This window comes from Aspergillus nomiae (assembly GCF_001204775.2).
Source record: "Aspergillus nomiae NRRL 13137 chromosome Unknown contig00264, whole genome shotgun sequence".
Classification (NCBI taxonomy): domain Eukaryota; kingdom Fungi; phylum Ascomycota; class Eurotiomycetes; order Eurotiales; family Aspergillaceae; genus Aspergillus; species Aspergillus nomiae.
In genome coordinates, this window is record NW_015378319.1 from 20,259 (window position 1) to 44,406 (window position 24,148).

Genomic DNA, 24,148 nt, shown 5'->3' on the forward strand with positions numbered 1-24,148 from the left:
CCTTCATCAGAAGGAAGCGCGCCTGAAACTGAAAACGATAGCCGCTCTCTCCGCAACGCTTTTGGTCTGGGGAGTCTCTCTGCCGCCGCCCCCTTCAATCAAGTTCAGCTCAACTTGATTCGGTGTCGTTCCTCTTCCAGACCTCACGTCGCTTTTCCGCCGTCTTGTTCCCTGCTTCCCTCAAATTCCCATTCTCACTACCACTAGGCTTACTTATCTTCCTCACGTCTTATTTGATTACATTCATTGTCCCGTGGTCCGCTGGTGTCGCGGGATTCGAGTCCTTTCAGCAAACCCACCATCCCCACTCTTAATCCTACAAAACTCTTATCCTAGGTCTCAATATCTTCACCCACCATCGCCACTTCGCGCCAGAACAATCGACCATTCTGTTGGTTTTCTCTTTCTCTCGACCGTTCTTGGCCATCCTGTCCCTTCTTTTCCCTTCATTCTTCTCTGGTTGATTTCCGTTGTACGAACAGTGTCTCTCTGCTTTTTTTCTTTTTCTTAATCGCAAAGATGGCGGGTATCTTTCGGACGATTTATGACTGGCTCCTGAGGATGTTTTGGTAAGTGGGCCGCTGTTCCAATAAATCATCGCTTTTTGCGGTTCTCCCGGAAATAGTTCCCCGGCCCGTCCCCGCAAAAACAAAAAAGGTTCGGCTTGCTAAGAGCGGTACTTTGTATTTCGAAATGGCAGGGCGACGGAGATGGATGTCACCATGATCGGGCTTCAAAACGCAGGGAAATCGTCGCTGTTGCGTGTGCTTGCGGTATGCCTCCATTCATCTGGACCGACCGATCTAGTATTTCGACCACCATCGCTAACGTGACCTAACGAACCCTGTAGGGAGGCGAGTTTACTGTAGAGTAAGTCAAGAGCGTAGGCTTAGCCTAGCCGTAAGGGTTGTCATTTCTCTTGCTAAACCTCCCCACAGTTCCATCCCCACCATTGGCTTCAACACAAAACGGGTTCAGAAAGGCCATGTGACCTTGAAATGGTCAGTGTCCCAACGCCTGTCCGCTATGGTCCCCGCATCGCGGTGCTAACGTTCATATAGCTGGGATCTGGGAGGCCAACCGCGGTTCCGACCAATGTGGGAGCGATATTGCCGCGGTGTAAATGCGATAGTGTATGTCCACCCCTTTGTCCTCTCTGGAATAGGACTCACTGATGTGGTCATTCTTCTGACATTCGGACCAGGTACATCGTTGATGCAGCAGACCGCCCTGCACTTCCAATCGCCACAGATGAGCTGCACGAGTTGATGAACAAGCCCTCTCTTGAAGGTATTCCGCTGTTAGTCCTTGGGAACAAGTCCGACCTTCCGAATAAGCTGTCCGTCGACGAACTGATTGATGCGATGGATCTGAAATCCATTACCCATCGCGAAGTGAGCTGCTATGGAATTAGTGCCAAAGAAGAGACTAACCTTGATGCTGTTTTGCACTGGTTGATCGCCAAAGCCAGTCGATGAAGATCGTGGGAAACAGCACCTGCTTCATCCTTCTTTTCCCGGCCGCAGGCCTAAACTTTTGTAGACTCTTTCAGCTTCTTGGATTGCAGCCTCCGATGTAATGATGTTGACGATGTGAACCAGGCACATTAAACTTTAGCGTCATTGATGTTGATTTCTTTCTTTCTTTGTCTTGTTTGCTTTTTGTTGCCTTTTGGCTTCAGCACGTGCGCTCACTCAGCTTCCCTTTCACTGTTTGTTAATTTCATTCGTTGCATGATGACCCACGTTTCTATGTAATTTTTAGTGGGCTTGTATTATGGCGGCATTGGTGCCCGATCTCATAGTGATTGGCTTTTGAATTATATGACGTCCGAGATGGAAGACACGTGAGCTGGAGAGGAGAGCCACTATGAGCATTGGTCTGGGGCTATTCCGAGATATATAACGTTGTAAACCCTCAGGCAAATCCACATTTCAAGTTGAATTACAAAGCCAAAGGACAGGGCCAAGTAGCTTTGAAAAGAGGGAGCGAGGGGGGCCATAGAGACACTGGCGCCTGTCTTATTTATGAGGATCGTGTTGGAGCAGAGCACACAGACCAACTGATGCGTTGGCATTGCAGATGCGAAGACGGGAACTAATCAAGCCCTCATGCGAACCAGCAAATCCAACCCCGCCAACAACACCTGCCAAAGTTCAAAGGCTTCTGGGATCCTATTCATAGATTACCCAGTCGTGAGCAAATCATGGTCTGCTTCATATCCCTGCCGATCGGCTAAGGTTGCTTTGGTGGCCTGGTGATCGGGTTAGTCATTTCCTACGATGAAGTGATTTAGACCAAGTACAGGTTGCATGTCCATTCCACCTTTTCTCTTCTACCTTATTTTGTACTGCACATACTTTTCTATCATCATCTGCAGCAACTTGCGATCAATCCATGGAGATTTTAAATGGGTTGGGACAAGCAATGATTTTTTTTTATCACATAGTACTCTTATTACCAAGAATGAGCAAGAACTTGAGTTGGGTCTAGTGGTACACAGAAATGCTTGAGCTGCGAATTGTCTCTTAATATATCTTGGCGGGCGCTCTTGATCCTGCAGCAAATCACCACCATGTTGCAATCCTACAGAGACTAGAATATAAAATCGGCCCTGGTTTTCAGTCCACTTTCTATCCTTCCGATAATGTCTAATTACTTGATTGATATACATGTCACATGTTTGCACCAGGAGTATTGGATGCCTACATATACCGGTGTGACGCTATGAGTTGTCGAAAATCATAAGACATAACCAGGTGTTGCCGACAATTAGAAAGTCCTTCACTGGGATTATCGGTCTTCTTCTCGAGTTAGTAGGTAGGCCGCCAGCAACTCAGTGGATCACAGGTATTTTCGCTTTTGATATCTGACAGTCTTACGGATAAATGACAAAGCCATTGCACCTTTCACTGGGACCACACCGATGTCAAACCTGCGCGATATTGACCAATAAGTAAGCTATGTCATGCTCACCATGCATTCAAAAATTCGAGAAATCCCTGGAGTGGACGACGAGTATCCAAGGCTGTGCACATTTGATCACGAGACTCGAGTATGCTGAAAGTTATGAAGGAACGGAAACTGAAACCACAAACAACTCATCCGAGTAACCGGGGCAAAGCCAGACAGCAAATCATAAACTATAGAACTTGGTAAGTTTCACGCGGGAGGAAACCATCAAGTCAGGTGCTTGGTGGCTTAGACAGTGATTATATATGCCGTACCGAGGCGAACTAGAATATCGGCCCTCTTCGCTTGCCACTCGAAATAACCCCGAGTGATGCGGTGAGTGCATTTCGTGAGGGGATATATCGAATGCGTTCAAGATCAAATGCCCTATTTACGAGGAATTTTTAACATTGTTCCACCAGGTGTTGAAGACTCCCCTTTCTTCGTATAGGCACTATTATTATTATTATCTAATTTGCCCCCCTGTTCCCAGCCCTATTGCGCATCCTTGCCAAATCCTACGGTTACCCACCGAAAAGTAACCCAAGAAAATAAACAGACCGGTCGGCGTAAGGCCGCCAAGCACCAGCCACACTCCGAGTAAGGTCCAAGTCCATTCATTGTCTCCATAATTTACCCGCGCCATTCCCGCTGCGGTTTCGTTGCTGCCTTCAGACGTACAAGAACTTCACTTTCTTTCCTCCCCTTACATTGGTCCTGGTTTAATTCTTTCGTACGGATCGAAAAACCTCCTTCGAATTTTGTATTCACGCTCCTGCAAGATAGCTGAGCTCGTTACTACCCTTTTACCTCCGCTGATTCCTCACCACCAGGAGCTCTCGTCTCTGTGATCGACGTCATTCTCCGCCCTACAGTCGGCCTCGGATAAAGAGGCCTTTCAGCCACGATGGGTGTCATCCACGCCCGCCGAGAGTGGTGAGTTCCATAGCCCAATATCCATAAGGGTAATCGGAGTCAATGGAATGAAACGAAGCTAACAGTGTCTTTGTAGTGGATATAATAGCTGGGGCGATTGGGTCTGCAGGCCAAGTAGTTGGTATGACTGGGGTCGTTGGGTAGCGTTTGCCGTCATTGTTGGTTGTGCTTTCATCATATTCTTTCTTTTTGCGTATGTTCCTCCCTCCCGTCCTTGGCGGAGGACCTTAATCTGAGCCAGTTGCATGAAACTAACGTGCTGCTAGATGCTATAACGCTCGCCGCCGTCGCACTCGCGGCCTTCAACCTCATCCGGGTACGGCATGGCTTGCTGGCCCGCCTCCCTACGGACAACATCAACATCCTTACTATGCAGACCCTCATTATCAGCAACAGCCACCGCCTCAGTACACACCCCAACCGCAAGCCTACGGCTATTTTGGAGGACAGCAAACGGGCATCGAGTTGCAGTCACCGCCGAATGCGTATCACAACGGCGCCGAGCGGGCCTACCAGCCACCGCCGGGCCCTCCACCCCCGAATGCCAGCAAAGTATAAACATTTGTCGAGACCGGTAGTCGTTGAACGAGATCTTAATCCAAAACTTGAAATGATCGCATGATTCAGATTCTGTTATCACTGGCGTTGGTGTCTTCTTTTTGAATCTCCTGCACCCCTGCTTCTTTGTCAATACCCAGCAAGGAGGATGCAGCCGAGAGCATGTTTGATGGGTCTATGAGCTCCTTTGTGTTTGTTATCATACCTCGATATCTCCCTTTTATTACTATAATGACCATCCGAGCAATTACGATTCACATTACTCCAAAGTTAGGGCTTGCAGCACGAGGTGCAGGCATTTTCTTTGCGAATCTGGCTCGTTTTCTAAACTTCCACAGCTTTCTGAAAAGCTAGCGAGGCGTCGGCGGTGTACATTACTATGACTCTGAGTAGACATGAAGATAATATTTTTTTTTTTTTGTTTTTTTCGCTACTACTACTGCTACTATTTGTGGTGGGAAGGGGAACTCTGGGAGTATGCCTACTAAGTGCGCAGTGCAACTCGTAATTTGCACTGGACGAGCCGACGCTAAAAAAAGGAACTAAGTAATTTCCTGCAGAACCATTGGCCCGTGACGGAGCGCAGAATTCTTTGGCTTTTTGGCCTGGGGCCGAACTCGCTCACGGTGCATGAGAAAAGTATGGGGCACCGAAACATTTCTCCAATAAAGTAATTTAACCTCAACGACATTTAACGACCGATCGCATTGACCCACGAAGGTCTGCTCCATCCCGTATAGGTTTCCATATAAAGGTCGGGAATGCCGTGCTCGGGAACTCATTCGTATTGACGAGTACCATCCAGACGATCAAAGTGGACACTGCGACTGCCAATGATTGTGGATGAGAAGTAGTTTCAGATTACAATGTGAGGAGTACCGGTACTAGTAAGTGAGTGTAATACTTCGCGTACCTGAAGCTCACCACCGAGATTACTTTTTAATGGATCGGCTACCCACCGAACCTCTTCTCCATCTCTGGCAATTGTGATGAGCGTTTTGGTTCTCTTCCATGCGCTGATCCCTGTGGGCAAAAAATAATTCTTCTTTCTTTCTCCCCTTGTTCGACTTTTTCTTCCCCCTCCCTTTCCTTCCTTCCGCCCTCCCTTTCAACCCTCTTGCGGGCAACTGAACTTCGTCTTTCCTTCTCCGCCCGTGTATCTTTCATCCGAAATATTGTCACCTAGTCTCTCTCTTTCCCTCTCCATCCCCTCTCTGCTGTTTGCGGTGATCCCCCTAGTGGCGGTGCATTGATATCACCGCTGAACTAACAGGCACTTTCTTTAATATATTGATTCTTCCAATCATTCCTTTTTGGTTGAATTGTGACGTTCTCTGCTTCTAAGAAAATTCATATCGTGTACCTCGAATTCCAGGTTACTACGATTAAAATCTGCATTCCTTCAACACTTCATCGACGTCGCAAACCGGTCCACTCATTTACTCTTGATCGTTGATGCAAGAGGGAATCGTATCCAACGAAAGAAACCGAAGACTGAGTCCCGTGGGCCGCTCATCTGCGACCGCAACCATCCAAACCTGACGTTGGGTCCGCTTCGTTACGCAGCAGCACATGTTGTACGCTCAAGTGCGTATTGCATACTTCGTACCGTGCACTTGTTCCCTATCAGAGTGACATCTGGATAAAGAACCATCGCATATAGCCCGTACTATTGACCGTGTGGGGTCGGATAACCCAATCTCAGGATTCATATTCCGCCAAAATGAGTCCGGTGGATACGACGCCATTCCCGATATGGCCGCGCGACTTTGTGAGCGACCTCAAGTCCGCTCCGGAAACATTATCGAGTTGGGATAATTGCATGGCCAAATCGTATTGCAAGTACGTTGAATCATGGTCTTCCTCTAGTAATCTCACCACATATCTGACTCGGACACTGCAGATGGCCCGTAATCGTTGCGATCATTGTTGGTGCGCTCATTGTTATCTCCATTCTGGCATGTATTATAAATTGCCTGTGTTGCGGCATCCAATGTTGTAAATGCTGTGGATGCTGTTCATGCTGCTGTCCGTCTCCCCGCCGAAAGAAGGAACCAAAATACTTGGATGACCCATACAATCAACCTCCACCGATGCCGACAAACAATCCTTATCAGCCACCCGCTCCCCCATCGCTACCTACTTATCGTGGGGCGCAGGTTGCCCGCTTTGACACTCCCCCAAGTCCTGCAGTCTCCAAGGGCAATGAAGATGCGTTGCCCGCGATGCCCACGTGGGATAGTGCTGTAACCAAGAGGGTCGAAGAGCCGGGTCATCACCAAGATGCAATGGAGATGGAGCCTTTGAACCTTGCCAACCAAAGACCGCGTCGAATGCCATCCGCACCCCGAGCAAACGGAGCCGGCTACATGGGGCCACCGCCTATCAGGACAGATACAGCCTTTAGTTCCTCCGGCTTCCACCCTGATGACCAGGGCGCGTATCATGCTCGTTCTCCCGGCGGGCCCTCTCCAGGCCCTATCTCGCCATACGAACAACCCTATGGTGATTATTCTCAAAACTATGGATCCCAACCGAACTACCTGCCAATTGGTACGGCCGTCTCACCGGTTACTGATGCCTCCCCTTCACCGTATCGTCACCCATCTCCAGCCATCAACCAAACCCCAGGGATGGCACTGTCCACGGATGGCGCTCGTCCGATTCCTTATCGGCAACCATCTCCTGCCATCCACCAATCTCCTATCAACAGGACGATGTCTCCTGCGAACGCAGCCCCTCCCTATAGAGCATTGACACCTGCAAACGCGAACCCAGCCTACAGGGCAATGTCTCCTCCGACTCAAGAACCAGTGTATAGGGCAATGTCTCCCCCCAGTCACGAGCCTGTCTACCGGACCATGTCTCCGCCTAGCCAGGAGGCGGCTTACCGCGCGATACCTCCTCCCGGCCATGAGCCCGCGTACCAGGCAATGCCCCCGCCTGGCCCGGAGCCCACCTACAGGGCAATGCCGCACCCGCTCAACACCGAACCGGTTTATAGGGATACATCTCCTTCCATTCCTTCGTCGCCCCCTCCACCATTCACATCTAGTCCCGCTCCGCATGAAACCATACAAGACTCGGGCAGGCCCCCAACCTTGCTACAGAGTGGCCGGAAGGCCGTTCCCAATTCTTTCAGGGATGTATAAACATTGCAACTGACAGTTTTGAGATTTTGTCTCGATTTAATCGCAGCCGCTCATTGTCGTCTGTGGGTCAACGTCAAGGCCGATTTGTTTATACTCTCTTCTACATACAGTCGATATAGTTGGCGTTCTTGTACAATGTGTGGAAATTACGCTTACTACCTGGTATCACCACCCCGTTCTGCTCTATAGGATATGACACGTTTGATTCATTTGGTGGACATTTTTATGGTGATTTTGGACATTTTATCTTTCTGTACAGAACCAAACCACTGAACGCCACCGTACATTATGAGTGTTGATCACCGAAATGTACATTGATCAATACAATCAATTGGAGATATGTGGGCTTTCTTCTAACCTCTATTCTTTCCTGTTACCTTTCGCTTCTGTTTGGCTTGGCGTTGGAAAAGACCGTCTCATGACTTTCTCACTTCATGTGTTTGTATGTACATGCTATTCTATTCGATGAACGATTGATAGGATACTCGACTTTATGTTCTTTGGATGACAATGATAGCTTCACAATATGTATGGTTTTATTCTATTACGTCTATGCATTTCCACCATTTCGCCTCTTCAAATAAGCCGGACACCCTATTGAATAGTGAAGCACTATACCAATAGAAAGAAGACACGAATATATATCGTTATCAGAGTGGCAGTGTTACATTTTGTCCCTGTGTCCCTGGCAAGCTCAAGAGATAATGGATACAAACAACGCAGCACACACTCACATATATATCCAATACCCACACGCTCAAACAGCCCACACACTTTTCAAACACACCAAAAAGAGTCTCTATAAACAACTATATTACAAAAAACCCCCCGTAGATCACACTTATTCTTCCAACGTAAAATCAAACTCCTTAAACGCATCCTTAAAAGCCGTAGCATCCGCCTCCTCCTCTGCCTGCGACTGCACATCATTCTTCCAATTAATCCGGCCCTCCAGCTCCATCAACTTCGCCATCACCCTGCGCCCAAACTGGAGATCGAACCTGAACTCGGGCCCAAGCGGTAAGAGCAGCGTTTTCTCTGTCTCCGTGTCGGCACCAGAGTCAGCGCCAGAGTCAGAGTTAGGGTTCTTGTTCGGACCCCAGATCCAGACGCGGAAGAAATCGCCCGGCTCGGCGCTGGGATCGCTGGACGATGACGGGGACTCGAACTTGGGGTATTTGAGGTTCTCTGCTTCGACTTTGAAGGCGGCGGTGACGAGGCCGCGGGTGATGAGGTCGGCGGGGACGGGCAGGAATTGCCAGTGGGTGTGGATGCCGTTGCCGCGGCTGACTTCCCAGGTGACGGCGCCCAGGGAGCTGTTAGTTTTGGATCTGAGCATGGAGTGCAGCGCTTGTCGGTAACGGTGCATTTCTGTGTAGGTTGCGAGCCGCGATTGCTCGTCTGCGATGCTGGATAGCGTTGGTGTGTGGGTGAATGGGATGATGAGCATGTGGCCTGGGAAGCCGAGCGTTGGGAAGGTTTTGGCGGTGGGGAGGGGCCCCTTGGCTGTCGTGAGGTAGGCTTCGTTGCCGATGGAGGTGATGAGGTGGGTTGCGATGTTGGGGTTGGAGAGGCAGAAGAAGCACTGGTCCGGGCCTGGTGGGGGCCCGCGGGCACGCTTGCGGGGACGGTTACTGCCCTCGTCGTCGACGGCAAAGCGGCTGTAGGATTCTTTTTGGCTGGTGAGGGGCTTGCGTTTGGTTTGCACGGGGGCCAGCGGGGAGGCGGTGGCGCCGGTGGGGATGGTTAATGGGTGGAGGGCTTTGGGGTCGAGCGTGAATGCGTACATCCATTTTTGCTTGGAGGGGTTGTTGTAGGATGCGAGGCTGATGAAGCGGGTTAGGGGTTTGGCGTCGGGGTTGTCTTCCGGGGGCAGGTGGAAGAAGGGTTCTCGTTCGTAGAAGAACTCGGCCGTTGAGGAGAGGTGGTAGCGAGGTTTTAGGGTTGAGCAGAGGTCTGCGATGCATTGTACTTCTTCGGGTTTGGTTGCTTCCTCTGGGATCGGGACTTGGGAGCGTGTGCGGATCCCCTTCGGCCATTGATGGGTGAGGAGGATATCGGCGCTGTGGGCACCGTAGAGCGCCCTGGCGTCTGACTCTGCGTAGCTTGGGTGATACTTGTCGGAGGATGGGTTTTCTGTCTCCAGGTTGCCGCCTAGAGCGACGAGCCGGATACCCTCTGAGGTCTTGAGAGTGCCGCGTTTGCCCAGGAAATAAAGGTTTGGGCAGACTTCGTCGTTCGCCTCGATTCTTTCAATCACCCTGGTGGGGAGAGGCCGACTACCCAAGGTGAAGTAGGTCGGGAGCGGCACGCTGATACTCCCTTGGAACAGCGCAGAGATCTCATCCAGTTCCTGCTCTGTCGAGCAGTCGCCGAATAGGTCGCCGACAACAATCGCAAATGAGAAGGATTGCTTCACGTGGAGTTTGGCCAGCTTCGTGAATACTTCTCGGAGCTGGCAGTTCACGCCACCAATTACAATTCTGGGATATGTGTCAGTGGACTGCGCGGGTTATGCTCTATGGAGCTTTCGGACTCACATTTTGGAGGCCATTATTCAGGTTGTAGTTCGGCTTCGGTACTATGATGCAAAGTTCGAGCAGACCATAGTATTCTGAGCAGTCAAGCCTTTGCGTAAGGCAAGATTGAACTAGCGCAAAACCTATAGAAGTTTCGAGCGCTATATAAAGCAAATTCCTGGATCGGCTTCAAAGTATGAAATGCCGACTCGTCGTTATCGTCGCGTCTGGACATGCGACAGTTTTTGCCAAAAACGGTCCGGGGAGCTTGGACCATGCTTAATCTCCACGTGACTGCGATTAGCCTTATCAGGCTAGAGGATATTCCCTGCAAGCGCCGCTAATCTCCGCACGGAATAATGCTACTGCGGCGCCGATGAATTTTTTGTCTAGAGGTATACTATCAACTTATTCCAATTCTTGGAATACAACCATATTCGAACGGCGCTGCCTCGTCTCACCGCCATCGCTCCCAAAGATGGTCGCAGCGTCGTCAGCTTCGCGGGCAAAGCCCGTGAAGCGTGTGAAGAAAGGAACGGAGACGACAAAGAATTATCGGTTCGAGGGTTTCTCGCAGCGTGTCGCAAAGCTAAAGATCGATCCGATTCACCGCGTGCGCCGGCCGAGTTTTGGGGAAGATGAAGGAGACGAAAACTCGTCACATTTCCGATCCGCATTCGATCACTGGACCGAGTTGAACCTGTCCGACAACTTTGTGCAGTTTGCTCGTCGCGTTAACCCGCTATGCGAGAGTTTGGTTCAGATCCTGTATCATGAAGAAAAGATAATGAGCTTGTTGGTGGAATTCATTGAGAAGAGGGATCATCTGTCCATGGAACCGCTCCTGAGTCTTCTTGCCCAGTTTGCCAGGGACCTCGGTGCGAAATTTGAGAAGCATTTCGCTACTTCGGTGACCCTCGTGGCCTCCGTAGCTGCTACTCACCCTGAGGTTGAGGTCGTTGAATGGAGCTTCACATGTCTTGCATGGATTTTCAAATTCCTTTCGCGGCTCTTAGTTCCGGACCTGAGACAGCTTCTAGGCATCATGACCCCGTATCTCGGAAAAGAACGACAGAAGCCATTTGTGGCGCGATTTGCCGCAGAGTCAATGTCATTTCTCATTCGCAAGGCAGGATTAGTCTATTATAAGAACACTACACCTCTTCAGCGTGCGATTTCATTCTTACTCGACGATTTGCATCAGACGGCAGCGGACAATAAGAATGTCGAGATATATAAGGAAGGGCTCATGGCCATGTTTTCTGACGCCATAAAGGGTGTCAAGTATGGTCTCCACTCCAATGGCATTGATATCTTCAGCGCTGTTCTGGAAAACATGTCTACGGATGATGACCTGCGTAGTAGCCTGGGCCTGGATGTTGCAAGCGGCATTTTGACCAATATTATCCATAACACAACTCCCGACACTTTTGAGCCCATAGTGGACACGATCAAATCACATATTGAGGCTCGTTGCCGGAAAGCTGACAAACGACGTGCCATGGCATGCTGCCGCCTAATCCTCGTCTGTGTTTCTACTCGCAAGGGCTTGCGAGTGAAGAACTGGAAAAATGTACACCAGACCTTGTTACTTCTCCTGCAAACCGCCGCCGCCGCGCCTGATGTCTATGCCGACGCGACACCTCAACTTCTCATTGCGGTGGCATATGCCCTCCAAGTTTCACCTATGGATGAATTGCTGCCATTTATGCGTACGACCATGGAGACGGTGACAAGCGAGCCTCTTGCGAACTACTTCCTGTCATTCTGCGCCACTTTTTCGGAATGGGGCGCAGAGCGGTTTCATAGCGTGATACTTCCTTACTTCCAGAAGTAAGAGCCCCAAGCTGTATATCCTCTTATCATTGGTTACTAATTCTTGAATAGGTTTGTCAACACTTCATGGAAGGAGCGAGAGTACGAACTTTGTTTGATCTTGCTTCGGTTGAATCAAGCCGGCTGCATCACATCAGAAGTTTCGAAGCCTGGCTACATCTCTTGTCCAGCCCCTTGGAAGGCTAAAATCAAGAAGACCTTGAAAACCCAGCGTCCCGGGGAAACAGAGGTAACACTTCTAAACGCATATTCGAAGCTTCCCAGTGCCCTGTCCTTGTCCACCGAACCTTCCCTCCTCCCCGACATGACCCAAAGTCTCCATGATCACGTATCTCGTGCACTGAAGAGCGATGAATCTGAGCCATCTCTGTCAACCAAGTTTTTCGTCGGTCAGGGCTTCAAGGCATATGTGGAGCTGGCGTCGACCTGCGGCGAAGTCGACTCGAACCTCTGGGATCAGATCAGCAACGTCGCTTCCATATATTCTCGTCTTCCCGTTTTTCTCGAGGCAACCTTGGCTTATGTCTCAGCTTGCTCCAAAGAACTTGATCTGAACAAGCCTGCCCTCGCTGAGTTCGCGGATGTTCTAATCACCAATCTTGCCGGGCCGTCCCACGAGTTGAGACTGGTATCCCTCAAAATCCTGCAGGAAATCGTTCAAGCGTCGGGCGACGACACGTCCCTCATATCCTTGGCCATTCAAATTGAAGAAAGCCCCCTTACGCTACAGTCCGCCAGAGAGCTGGCCATGCACGTACGTAAGATGGCTATGTCTTATCCACAGGTGGCATCGCGGAGATGGATGTCTAGGTTGATCCCGAATTTCTTGTTCGGTCTTTTCTCAAAGAAGATGGCTCCGTTGTGGGATGACTCTGCCGCTGCCTTGAAGTCGATCAGCGAGCACGCAGATGGAGAGAAGATCGTTTCGGATCTGGCTATCCAGTGGCTTCAAGAGAGAGGTTCCCCAACATCCGCCGAAGACACTGAAGAAGATCCTAATGCGGACTCTTTCGTGTCTGGAGAATACCAGTGCTTTAATGCAGCCAAGGTGGAAAGTGTTGGCACCACGAATTTCGAGGCCGCCGAGCCCATCTCCATGTTAACACAGCGGCTCGAAAAAGACCATCAATTCTCGGAGGTTATCCCAGCTGCCCCTCGAACTCAAGCTTTACGTGTTCTTAATGCTGCGCCAAACATCGCCGAAAAACGGTCGCGCCAGGTTGTTCCCTTGTTCTTGTCCTGGGCAACACGCGATGAAGAAGACATCCCTTCAGCGACTGACCTGAAGTCTTCCGAGTCTACCTCTTACATTCCTTGGGGATTCCATGATCGACTGGCCTTCCTTGGCCTTTTCGGCCAGTACTTAAACCCCCGTGTCCTGTTCAGAGCTTCCGAGGTTCACGATGCAGTTCTTGGATTGTTGTGTCACGGAAATTCTGAGATTCAGAAGGCTGCTCTCAAAGCTCTTTTCACTTGGAAAGCCCAGGGTATTTTGCCATACAAGGAGAACCTTTTGAATATTCTTGACGAATCGCGGTTCAGGGACGAGCTCTCGGCGTTCGTTCAGGTTGGCGGGGAGGATAGTTTGATTGAAGAAGCACACAGGGACGAACTCCTTCCTGTTCTCCTCCGACTTCTCTATGGACGAATGATCTCAAAGGCTGGCGCGAGCGCAAGTCAGGCTGGGCAAGCAGGACGGCGAAAAGCAGTTCTGAGAACCTTGGCCCAGTTGCCTGACAACGAGTTCCAACTCTTCATCCAGATCTCCTTCGGCCCTCTGGGCGACGTTCACTTGATCCAAAATGGTGAAATTGACCAGGAAGTGTTCACACGAGAGCTGGCAAGTCCAAGGAGGCAAATGGGTCTATTAAGGATGATCGAAACGGTCTTTGAGTCACTCCAAACCAAGATGACACCTTACGCAGAGCGGTCTATGGAAGTCGTCCTTTACTGCCTCGTTCGGGCATGTCGTGAATTGGAAAAGTCGCAACCAGAAAACGAAGAAACGAAGCTATTGACAGTGTTGCGTAATATCCGGTCTACATGCATTAAGTGCCTGGACCTTATATTCTCTGTCTCGCTGGACCGAGACTGGACACCCTTCGTTCGTGTGATCTTCAACGAGACGATCAACCCTAGACTCGAAAACTTTGCGACAGAAACAACCCAAGGTGTTTCTGGTCTTCTTAGACTCTTCCATACCTGGCTACTGCCCCCAGATCGTCCTTCTATCTCGTTCAACATAATGATGCCCTTCTAACAAAGGTCGTCGACTGTCTTGGTGTGGACTCCACCCGTGATGAAGTCAAGGTGTTTATCATGGATGAGATTCTAGTGCCATTAGTCGGACTGGCAACTGGGAAGGAACTCAGAGAGCAGGAGGAAATGAGCGATATTCCTGCTGATGAAATTCGATCGGTGGTTTTGGCACCTTATTTAGACCACACCCTTTCTCACATGGGTAACTTGCTGAGGCGCGGCCCTTCCCGACCAGTCTTAATATCTGGCGTCCAGACTCTTTCTCTACTGGCCCCATGTGTTGAATCGTCCACGGAAACGTCAAGCTTGGTTAACATAACCACATATCTTCTCCGTCAACCTCCGGACCGCGTGTCCCCCAAGACGAAATCTGGCCTTCTGCGCATCCTCGAGCACTTTTTGCCTCTGTACGACCCTAAGGAAGATTTGAAACTTTTCCAGGAGGTGTTTGATGCAGTTTCCTCCATGTTCGATTATTTCAAGGATGAAGCGAACCGAGAGGTCTTGTCTAGGGTTTTCTCTGCGTTCGCCAAGCACGACCCCGACCTTATCAAGGTTGCTGCTCTTTGTGAAGACTTGAACTCAGTCTCTCGAAAGAGGCTGGAAGTTGACTTTGAACGTCGGTTGCAGGCTTTCAGAGAGATCAACGATGGGCTCTGGGAGACGTTCAATGCTAGGCAATGGCGGCCGGTTCTCTACAACATGCTCTACCATGTCAAAGACGATGAGGAGCTTGCCATCAGATCGAGTGCTTCGTTTGGATTGAAACGATTCATGGAACGGGCCACTCTTGTTACTGACAACACTGTAGAGGAATTCGAGCCCCTCGTAAAGGATGTTTTATTCCCCTCATTACAGAACGGAATTCGCCAAAAATCAGAACTAGTTCGGATGGAATTTATCTCCGCGCTAGGCTACTTCGTCAAGCTGAATCCTGACAGACCTAACGTTCAGGATATGCGTGATTTACTTGTTGATGACGACGAGGAAGCCTCGTTTTTCAATAATGTTCTCCACATACAACAGCATCGTCGTCTGCGAGCCTTACGACGTCTGGCTACCGAGGCATCAAAGGGCAAACTACAGGCTTCAAACATTAGCACAATTTTCATTCCCCTTAACGAGCATTTTGTGTTCGATGAAGAGGCTGATGAGGCTGCCCACAACCTGATCGCAGAGGCAGTTGCGACCATCGGAGCACTTGCGGAGTGGCTTGACTGGAACCAGTTCAGGGCCATCTTCCGTAGGTATAAGGGTTACATGCAGAGCAAGCCAGAGATGGAAAAGAATATCTTGAGACTTCTAGGTAGAATGTCTGACGCCTTAACCACAGCAATGAATCAAATCAATGCGCCCAAGGAAACGACCGAAGACCAAATGGAGGGAGTTGAGACTTCAGTACCTTCCCAGTGTACTTTGGCTCGCACAATTCCTTCTGCTGCCAAGGTTGCATCCGAACTGACGACGAACTTTACCCCCTTCCTGACAAACTTTGTTCACCATAAAGATGAAGCACAGATGAGCTTGCGTTTGCCAGCTTCAGTGACAACCATCAAGCTTTTGAAATTGTTGCCAGAGCAAGACATGACTATTCGCTTACCAGCCGTCCTTCTGGACGTTTGCAGCATTCTTAAGAGCCGCGCTCAAGATTCCAGAGACACTGCTAGGAAGACTTTGAACGACATCGCCTTGCTATTGGGCCCTGTGTATTTCGGCTACATACTCAAGGAACTCCGGACTACCCTCACAAAGGGTTACCAGCTGCACGTTCTGTCTTTCACTGTCCATTCTATGCTTGTGGCCACGACGGACGAATTCAAGCAAGGGGACCTGGATTACTGTCTGGCAGACCTGAGCGCTGTGGTGATGGACGATACCTTTGGCACTGTTGGTCAGGAGAAGGATGCAGAGGACTACGTGAGCAAGATGAAAGAAGTGAAGAGCAACAAGAGTTATGACTCTATTGAACTGCTGGCGAAGAATTCCACCGTTCGGAATCTGGCGAATCTGATCAGGCCCTTGCAATCACTCCTCAAAGAGAAGCTTACCTCCATCATTGTGAGGAAAGCTGACGAGCTTTTGCGGAGAATCGGTATTGGTCTTTTGCGAAACCCAGGTGTAGAAAACCGTGACATCCTGATGTTTTGCTATGAAGTCATTAAGGAGTCGTACCAGGGGCCGGTGCAGACTGAAAAGAAAGCTTTGTCTGCTTCCGAAGAACATTTTCTGATCAAGCTTCATGGAGCAAAGCGGGGCGAGAAACGAGGCACCACTTCTTCTTACGTCCACAAGTTGACTCGTTTTGCCCTTGATGTCCTTCGCTCGGTCTTGAGCAAGTTTGACTCACTACTCACGCCAGCCAATGTGGCTGGGTTCCTCCCTATCATTGGAGATTCGCTAGTCCAAGGGCAGGAGGAAGTCAAGATCTCGGCCCTTCGACTGCTATCTACCATGGTCAAGCTTCCTCTTGCGGAGATTGATAACAACTCTCACGTGTATCTCACTGAGGCTGTCAAGATCATCAAGGAGGCGCCGAGTACAAACACTGAAGCTGCCCAAGCATCGCTGAAGTTGATTGCGGCTATGCTTCGGGAGAGAAAGTCCACAAAGCTCAGGGACGGGCATCTTTCATATCTGCTGCAGCGCCTCACTTCCGACATTGAAGAGCCGGATCGTCAAGGCATCACGTTCAACTTCATCAGGGCTGTTATGTCTAGGAAGTTCGTTGTCACTGAAATGTACGAGTTGGTTGACCATATTGCCACCATGATGGTCACCAACCAGACCCGCTCTGCGCGTGATCTAGCGCGAGGTGTATACATTCACTTCCTCATTGAGTACCCCCAGGCCAAGAACAGGTGGGCAAAACAACTGGCTTTCTTGGCCAAAAACTTGGAGTACAAGCACTCGGAGGGTCGTCAATCGGTCATGGAAGCCATCCATACTCTGCTGTCGAAGACTGGACAGGAACTCGCTCAAGACATAGTCGGTACATTTTTCTTGCCAGTGGTCATCGTCATGGCGAATGATGATGCTGCAGAATGCAGAGAGCTCGCAGGAACCTTGCTGAGTCAATTCTACAGCCGAGCAGACAACGAAACGATGAAGACCATTCTCGTGCCTCTGCATTCATGGCTGGAACAAACAGACAACTTGCTTTTGACCAGCACTGGACTACACGCTATGCGAATTTACTTTGAGGCGGAAGAGACGACGAAGGAAAAGGAGGCTCGTTTTGTTAGAGAGCTTCTCCCTTCAATCATGCAGCCAGTCCTAGAAGCTGAAGATACTGAGAATTGGCAGACGCTTTATTACTCTCTCCAGCTCTACGCAAAGCTCTGCAAGAGCGTCCCTGCGATCGCGCTCGCCAAAGAAAGTGCCACGAACTGGGCAGCTATCCGAGAATGTCTCTTCTACCCGCATGCCTGGGTCAAAACATCTGCTTCTAACCTTGTTGGAACCTGGCTTGCGGACTTGGCTAAGTCGAATGCCACTAATGGCTACAGCTCATTGCCTTTGGAAAATGCCTCTGGATTGGCCCTGGATAGAGACGCCATGCTGCAACTGATCCGTGCCAGTGTACGCTGCCTTCGAACTCCAGCCGTCAGCGAGGAGCTTGCGATGCAAACCGTTCGCAACATCATTTTCATTACGCGCTGCTGCGCTCAGAATGGCCTCGAGTTCACTCGAAAGGGTGACAAGGCTGCCGAATCAGATGCTAGCGACAGTGAAGAATCCGATGACGAGAATAAGGAGGAGCAGCCGGTCGACTCATCCAAGCCTGCTATTCGGTACATCTTCGAGCAAGTGTCTTCTGTACTGCGCAGGGAGCTTCTTACCACTAGGGCAGAATCGTTGATCCCCAAGACCGCTTCCATCGGTCTTCTGGCAGCTCTTTGCCGCCACCTTGAGGCAGAGCAGATCCAACCATCTATCCCTATTATCCTCATCCCCCTTCAGCATATGACTGATTCATCTATCCCGCCACCCCGCTCCTCAGATCCGGTCTTCAGAGAATCGTACAAGGCTCTGGTGTCGAACTGCCATGAGGTATTGGACCTCATCCAGAAGAAGCTGGGTACCTCTGAGTTTGTGAAGCAAATGGCCCTCGTCCAGGAGAAGATCAAGGAGAAACGTGAAGGCCGTCGTGTTAAGAGACGTATTGAGGCAGTGACGGAGCCGGAAAGGTTTGGACGTGAGAAGAAGCGGAGGAACGACCGCAAGCGTGATAAGAGAAAGGAGAAAGGAATGGAGCACCGCAGCAAGAGACGAGGCTGGTAAGAGACGTGGAATTCATGATTGTACATGTTCACACACAGGTTTATACAAAAAAAAGGCGTTGAGCGGAGGGGAACGGAATAGATTATTTGCTATTATAGTACAAAATATATCCATCGAAGTTATAATAATAGTACAGGTCGCAAGAGCAGAGTGTATATAATGTCACAGAGGTATCTAAACGGGACAACCAACAACGCCTGTATACCCATGTATCTTTTGAACCAGCAACTCTATGCAGACTTTTGGTAGCGCAACTCTTCGAATGTAGATATGCAACCGACAGCCAGGCCTCTTTTCATTATCCATTAAAATCCCACAGGGACAGATAGATCAAGGCAACTGTCCCTGATCGGACTTCGCCTCCTCACCCTCCTTCGGGGTCACCGATCCATCATCCCAGAATTCCATGTCTCCTTCCACATACCCCCGCTTCAGTTTATTTCCCTGTTCGGCCAAGATATCCTCCAATGTCGTCTTCTTGTCGTAGAAGATATTGAGGTGATCGCTGATGATGTGACGATTCTTACAGGACGGACAACGGATCACGACCGTCCCGCGGTGATAACCCTGCTTGGACATCCGGTGAGACGAGCGCTCGCCGCACGGCTTGCATGTGAAGGTAATTTGGTAGGCCGGTTCTTGTTCCCGGCGTTTCCTGTTCTGTTCTTCGTTCTCCGCATCTCTGGCGGCGTCCGCGGACTGATCCGTGAGAGGCCTCGCAGAGCTAGAGTTGTGACGGAGTGTAGAGGCCGGTACGGAGATTCTGACCGCTGCCCAGGAAAGTGCGGGGGATGATCGGGTGGAGCGGTTGATGAGTTGAGAGAAAGGTCTGGATGTAGGGCGCGAGATGGCAGTTCGGGGAAGAGAGCTCTGGATGGCACGGAGGCCTCGGGGGAAAGATGTGAATGAGCGCATGGCGAGGTCGTGAAGATGAGTCTATTGAATTGGTATGAAAGTCGCCGACTTAAAGTATTAGGCTCTGGAATTGCTTGCCCAAGGACCTAGTAGAAACCCGAAAGTTGAAGGTATGGTCGTGAGAACGGCGGAGGGCAATGACGGAGAAAGTGTTCAACTTGCGCCGGACTTTTTGTTTTTCCACCTTCTCTGCCCTCCGCGGTATCAGTCTGCAGTACATCTACTCCACACTTATTTCGAAGAAGCGCTGAAACTGCTGAAAGGAGTTTGTTTTGGATGGTCTCTTCTTTGACTGAGGCTTGCAAATCCCACATTAGGTCTGAATCTCCACTCAATCTGTGCCCACCCAAGTCCAGCTGCTCCTTCGACTGCCCCGCGCGCAAGACCAACACCGAGGCAGTGGATGGCAAAGTGCCACTATAGCGGAAGATGGCTATGAGGGCAAGGCAAAAGATCCGTGCCCCGCGGAGGGTAAGCTATCATTCCTGATCCGTTATAATCATCCCGACCCTTTAACAGGAGAAGGATTAAGTCCTACGCCGCCGTCTACGGTACTTCGGACTATGAAAGCCATTGAGCGGCACTATATCGAAGTGGCTCAACTAACCGAAGATGCATTAGGGTCTGAACACCAATAAAACCGATGACTTTGAAACAAACTGGGAAGGCTTGTCAACGTCTTTGAAGAAGATCCATACGAAAGATGCGTCCAATCTCTCTTTCGAGCAGCTATACCGGAATGCCTACAACATCGTGCTGATGATGCGCGGTGACGAGCTATATGAACGGGTCAAGAAGCTTGAGCAAGAATGGCTTGATACCGAAGTGCAGAAGCGGGTGACTGCGGCAATTTCATCGGTTCTACTCCAGGGGAAGGACCAATGCGAAATCCAGGATCTGGAAAATGAGCGGAGGGATACCGGAGAGAAGTTTCTTGATGTATTAAGGGAAGCCTGGGAGGATCACCAGATCTCCATGGGAATGATTACAGATGTTCTCATGTACATGGTATGGCCGCGTGCTGATGTGTCTGACAGATCAAAGCTGACCGGGTTGTTCTAGGATCGAGTCGTTTCGGCAGACCATAAGAAGCCTTCGATATACGTCGCATCTATGGCTTTATTTCGTGACTTTGTGCTACGATCTGTGGTCCGTGCAGATTCAGAGTCGACGGTCGCAGATGTGCTCAAGTCTACTGTGCTCTTTATGATCCAGCTGGAACGGTCAGGGCAGATGATAAACCGGCCGTTGATTCGGCATTGCATTTATATGCTGGAGGGTCTTTACGAAACTATTACTGAAGAGGAATCATCGAAGCTTTACCTAACTATGTTCGAGCCGGCATTCCTTGAGACGAGTAAAGTCTTCTACAGAGCAGAAGGACGGCGGCTGCTGGAGACGGGAGACGCTGCTACATTCTGCAAAGCTGCCTCCGACCGCATAGCGGAAGAAGGGGCGCGCTGTCTCTCTACACTGTCACCACTGTCAGAGCCGAAGATTAAAGACGTACTAGATAAAGAGCTGATCGGCTCAAACATTGCGGAAGTTATCAACCTGGAGGGCACTGGTGTCAAGAATATGCTCGACCATGACCGCATGGATGTTCTACGAAATGTCTATCTACTGAGCGCAAGGGTGGACAGTAAGAAGACTCCTTTAACTGTTGCCGTTCAAAAGCGCATAGTGGAGATGGGTGATGAGATCAATAAGTCGGCAATCGCAGCAGCACAGGCTCAACCCACAAAATCGGCAGAAAAGACCGCCGAGGGTGGAAAGAAACCTGCAGAGAAGCCTGTGAACCTGCAGACGGTGTCCGCTATCAAGTGGGTCGATGATGTCTTAGGGTTGAAGACCAAGTTCGACAAGATCTGGGAACAATCATTCCGGTCCGACCCGACGATGCAAAGCGCCATCACGACGAGTTTCTCAGAGTTTATCAACTCAAACACGCGCAGCTCAGAGTATCTGTCGCTCTTCTTTGATGAGAACTTGAAAAAGGGCATTAAAGGCAAAACGGAGACTGAAGTGGACGCTCTTTTGGACAACGGCATTACCCTTCTACGCTATGTGAAGGACAAGGATCTCTTTGAGGCGTACTACAAGAAGCACCTATCCCGGCGTCTTCTGATGAAGCGCTCAGTTAGCATGGATGCGGAACGGCAGATGATATCCAAGATGAAGATGGAGGTCGGAAACCAGTTCACACAACGCCTTGAATCCATGTTCAAGGACATGACGGTTTCTGAGGACTTGACTGCTAGCTACAAGGAGCATATCCGGCGGGCAGGTGATCCCGACCAGAAACCCGTTGATTTAGAAATCAATGTCCTGACGAGTACTATGTGGCCCATGGAGGCCATGTCAAGTATTAAAGGCGAAGAAGTTAAGCTTTCTTGCATTTTCCCCAAGGAAATCGACAACCTGAGACAAAGCTTCGAACAGTTCTATCTTAGCAAGCACAATGGCCGGAAGCTGTCATGGCAGGCCAGTATGGGCACGGCAGATATCCGGGCCACGTTCCACAGGTCCAACGGCAAGGTCCAGCGCCATGAGCTTAATGTCTCCACATATGCCATGGTAATCCTGCTACTCTTCAACGACGTTCCCCAGGGCGAGTCTCTCACATATGAGGAGATTCAGACCCGGACAAGGATCCCAGACCATGATCTAATTCGCAACCTGCAGTCGCTTGCAGTTGCGCCAAAGACACGGGTCCTGAAGAAGGATCCCATGAGCAAGGACGTCAAACCTACCGACCGATTCGTCTTCAACAACGACTTCCAGAGTCCGTTCATGAAAGTCCGTATCGGTGTTGTCAGCGGCAGCGCCAACAAGGTAGAGAACCAAGACCAAAGAAAGGAAACCGAGAAGCGAATGAACGATGAGCGCGGCGCCAGCATCGAAGCTGCAGTCGTGCGAATCATGAAGTAAGTGAATCCAATCCATATATCCGATCATAGCAGAAAGCTAACTACATCCCCACCATCTAGACAACGAAAAACACTGGTCCACTCCAAGCTCATGAGCGAGGTCCTAAGCCAACTGTCCGCTCGTTTCGTTCCAGACGTGAACATGATCAAGCGGCGTATCGAGAGCTTGATCGACCGCGAGTATCTCGAACGAGTCGGAGAAGACCCGCCCACTTATGGATACGTCGCTTAAGAATCCCTAGCCACTTTGTTTACTACACAGAATGACTCCTGGTCAATTGCGTGCCAATTCCTTTATTCCTTTCTTGGGCGTTGTTATTTGTGCATGGACAGTGATTTGGGCTTAGCGGTCAGGCGCAACGGCGGATATTGTTCATGCTATAGATCGTGTGGCGTTTTTACTTCTACTGCATCCTCGGAGAATATCGAATTACTAGAATAGGGTTATGAAGAACGACGCTCCAGGCTGAGCTGAGCGATGTATAGTGACACCATCAGTTACGGAACACAACATCCAAGCCAAGTTCAACCTAGCATACCCCATAAACATAAACAAGCACCACATACATACATTCTATATCCGAAATGCAACAAGAAAAATCAGGTATCACAAGTGACCAACCCCAAACGCCACGATGCATCAGCGACATATATACATGCATTCCACCACCAACACACCAACCAAAACCCCATCCACCCCAACAACCACCATCACAAACAAAGCAGAAAGAAACAGAAAGAGAGATCAAAGAACCTCCACCTCCCCCCGTTCCCAAGCCTCCCTGACCCCCTCCCACCTGACGACCCAAACATCGCCCATGCGCATCTCCTCGCCGACGGTCTCAACCTCGACGCCATCGCCCGGCGGCACAACAACGCCGACCCTCTCGACCAGACACCTCACGAGAACGACCTCCCTGGCATCCGGGCCCTGCACCATACTCACGCCGCCGGCATTATCATCGAGCCGTCTCAGCTGCGCGGGAAAGGAACCCAAAAACGACGCCCCGAAGTGCCCCGCCAGCAGCGTCTGGTGCGCGCGCAAGAAGCCCAGCTCCTGTGTCGACAGCGGCGAGGGGTCCTGCACGGCGGTTAGGTCGGGGATGGAGTCTTCGGGCTGCTGCTGGTCGTTGGGTTGGGAGTCGGCCGGGGTTTGTTGCTGGGAGGCGGAGCTGATGCGGAGGAGGTAGTGCATGCTGTGTTTTGTGAGTTTGGAGAGGCGTTGGCGGAGGATGGAGCGGAGGAGGTATTGGGTTCTGGAGAGGTCGGTTTGGAGGATGGAGAGTTTGAGGTTTAGGGTTGGGTTGCTGCTGTTACTGGTGGTGGTGGTGGTGGGTCTGAGGAGGAGGCGGCTAGGTCTTCGATTGTTTCGATCTGTACGGGGTTTGAGGTTGGGTTAGAATGGGCTGGGAGGCCGGGGGTTGGAGGTTGGTGGTGGGCCTACCTGCTTGCGGACTCGCTCCATCATTCGGTTCATCAGGCCGCCGGCCATGGGAGAAGCTCTGACACGCCGCGCTCGGCGACCCAGAAGCGCGTGAGCAGCTGGTGGTCCAGTTGGGCGGATTCGGGAGACGAAACATCGTTGCGGTCAACGGAGGCAAGGATGTCGTCGATATCCATGGTGGGGGGTACAATTCATTAAGCGCCGCGTAGCATTGGGGCGGAAGAGAGCTCGACGGAGTGGAATAAAATGTGGGAGGCGGAGCGGAATCGAAGGAGGCGGCGGAGACTAAAATTAAGGTTGCCTCAGGCTACTCCCCGCAAGTATATAAAGTGGATGCGCATAACTAACTACATTACACCGTACACT

At 50.4% G+C, this 24,148-nt stretch overlaps 8 protein-coding genes across 8 annotated transcripts; 5 read left to right on the top strand and 3 right to left on the bottom strand.

Annotated features, from left to right (window-relative positions):
- Window positions 1-519: 519 nt before the first annotated feature.
- Window positions 520-1,478, top strand: ANOM_008554 (ADP-ribosylation factor-like protein; the record flags this gene model as incomplete). The annotated part of the gene is made up of 6 exons (XM_015553810.1): window positions 520-569; window positions 701-773; window positions 851-870; window positions 939-1,001; window positions 1,062-1,133; window positions 1,205-1,478. 6 exons carry the CDS (start codon window positions 520-522, stop codon window positions 1,476-1,478), a joined length of 552 nt encoding a protein of 183 aa, XP_015404430.1.
- Window positions 1,479-3,649: 2,171 nt separating this feature from the next.
- Window positions 3,650-4,765, top strand: ANOM_008555 (resistance to Congo red protein). Its single transcript, XM_015553811.1, has 3 exons — window positions 3,650-3,888; window positions 3,965-4,081; window positions 4,155-4,765. Exons 1-3 carry the CDS (start codon window positions 3,860-3,862, stop codon window positions 4,444-4,446), a joined length of 438 nt encoding a protein of 145 aa, XP_015404429.1. The 5' UTR covers window positions 3,650-3,859; the 3' UTR covers window positions 4,447-4,765.
- A 1,404-nt stretch (window positions 4,766-6,169) lies between these two features.
- Window positions 6,170-7,598, top strand: ANOM_008556 (uncharacterized protein; the record flags this gene model as incomplete). The annotated part of the gene is made up of 2 exons (XM_015553812.1): window positions 6,170-6,288; window positions 6,350-7,598. The coding sequence occupies 2 exons, from the start codon at window positions 6,170-6,172 to the stop codon at window positions 7,596-7,598; spliced, it is 1,368 nt and encodes a 455-aa protein (XP_015404432.1).
- Window positions 7,599-8,439: 841 nt separating this feature from the next.
- On the bottom strand, window positions 8,440-10,152 carry ANOM_008557 (CwfJ domain protein; the record flags this gene model as incomplete). The annotated part of the gene is made up of 2 exons (XM_015553813.1): window positions 8,440-10,081; window positions 10,139-10,152. 2 exons carry the CDS (start codon window positions 10,150-10,152, stop codon window positions 8,440-8,442), a joined length of 1,656 nt encoding a protein of 551 aa, XP_015404431.1.
- Window positions 10,153-10,595: 443 nt separating this feature from the next.
- Window positions 10,596-18,493, top strand: ANOM_008558 (putative HEAT repeat protein (DRIM); the record flags this gene model as incomplete). Its single annotated transcript, XM_015553814.1, has 3 exons — window positions 10,596-11,950; window positions 12,005-14,057; window positions 14,144-18,493. The coding sequence occupies 3 exons, from the start codon at window positions 10,596-10,598 to the stop codon at window positions 18,491-18,493; spliced, it is 7,758 nt and encodes a 2,585-aa protein (XP_015404428.1).
- Window positions 18,494-18,823: 330 nt separating this feature from the next.
- On the bottom strand, window positions 18,824-19,408 carry ANOM_008559 (DNL-type zinc finger protein; the record flags this gene model as incomplete). The annotated part of the gene is made up of 1 exon (XM_015553815.1): window positions 18,824-19,408. One exon carries the CDS (start codon window positions 19,406-19,408, stop codon window positions 18,824-18,826), a length of 585 nt encoding a protein of 194 aa, XP_015404427.1.
- A 429-nt stretch (window positions 19,409-19,837) lies between these two features.
- ANOM_008560 (cullin family protein) lies at window positions 19,838-22,570 on the top strand (the record flags this gene model as incomplete). Its single annotated transcript, XM_015553816.1, has 4 exons — window positions 19,838-19,879; window positions 20,030-20,416; window positions 20,471-22,335; window positions 22,399-22,570. 4 exons carry the CDS (start codon window positions 19,838-19,840, stop codon window positions 22,568-22,570), a joined length of 2,466 nt encoding a protein of 821 aa, XP_015404421.1.
- A 513-nt stretch (window positions 22,571-23,083) lies between these two features.
- Window positions 23,084-23,918, bottom strand: sld5 (putative GINS DNA replication complex subunit Sld5; the record flags this gene model as incomplete). Its single annotated transcript, XM_015553817.1, has 2 exons — window positions 23,084-23,712; window positions 23,783-23,918. 2 exons carry the CDS (start codon window positions 23,916-23,918, stop codon window positions 23,084-23,086), a joined length of 765 nt encoding a protein of 254 aa, XP_015404422.1.
- Between the last annotated feature and the right edge of the window lie 230 nt (window positions 23,919-24,148).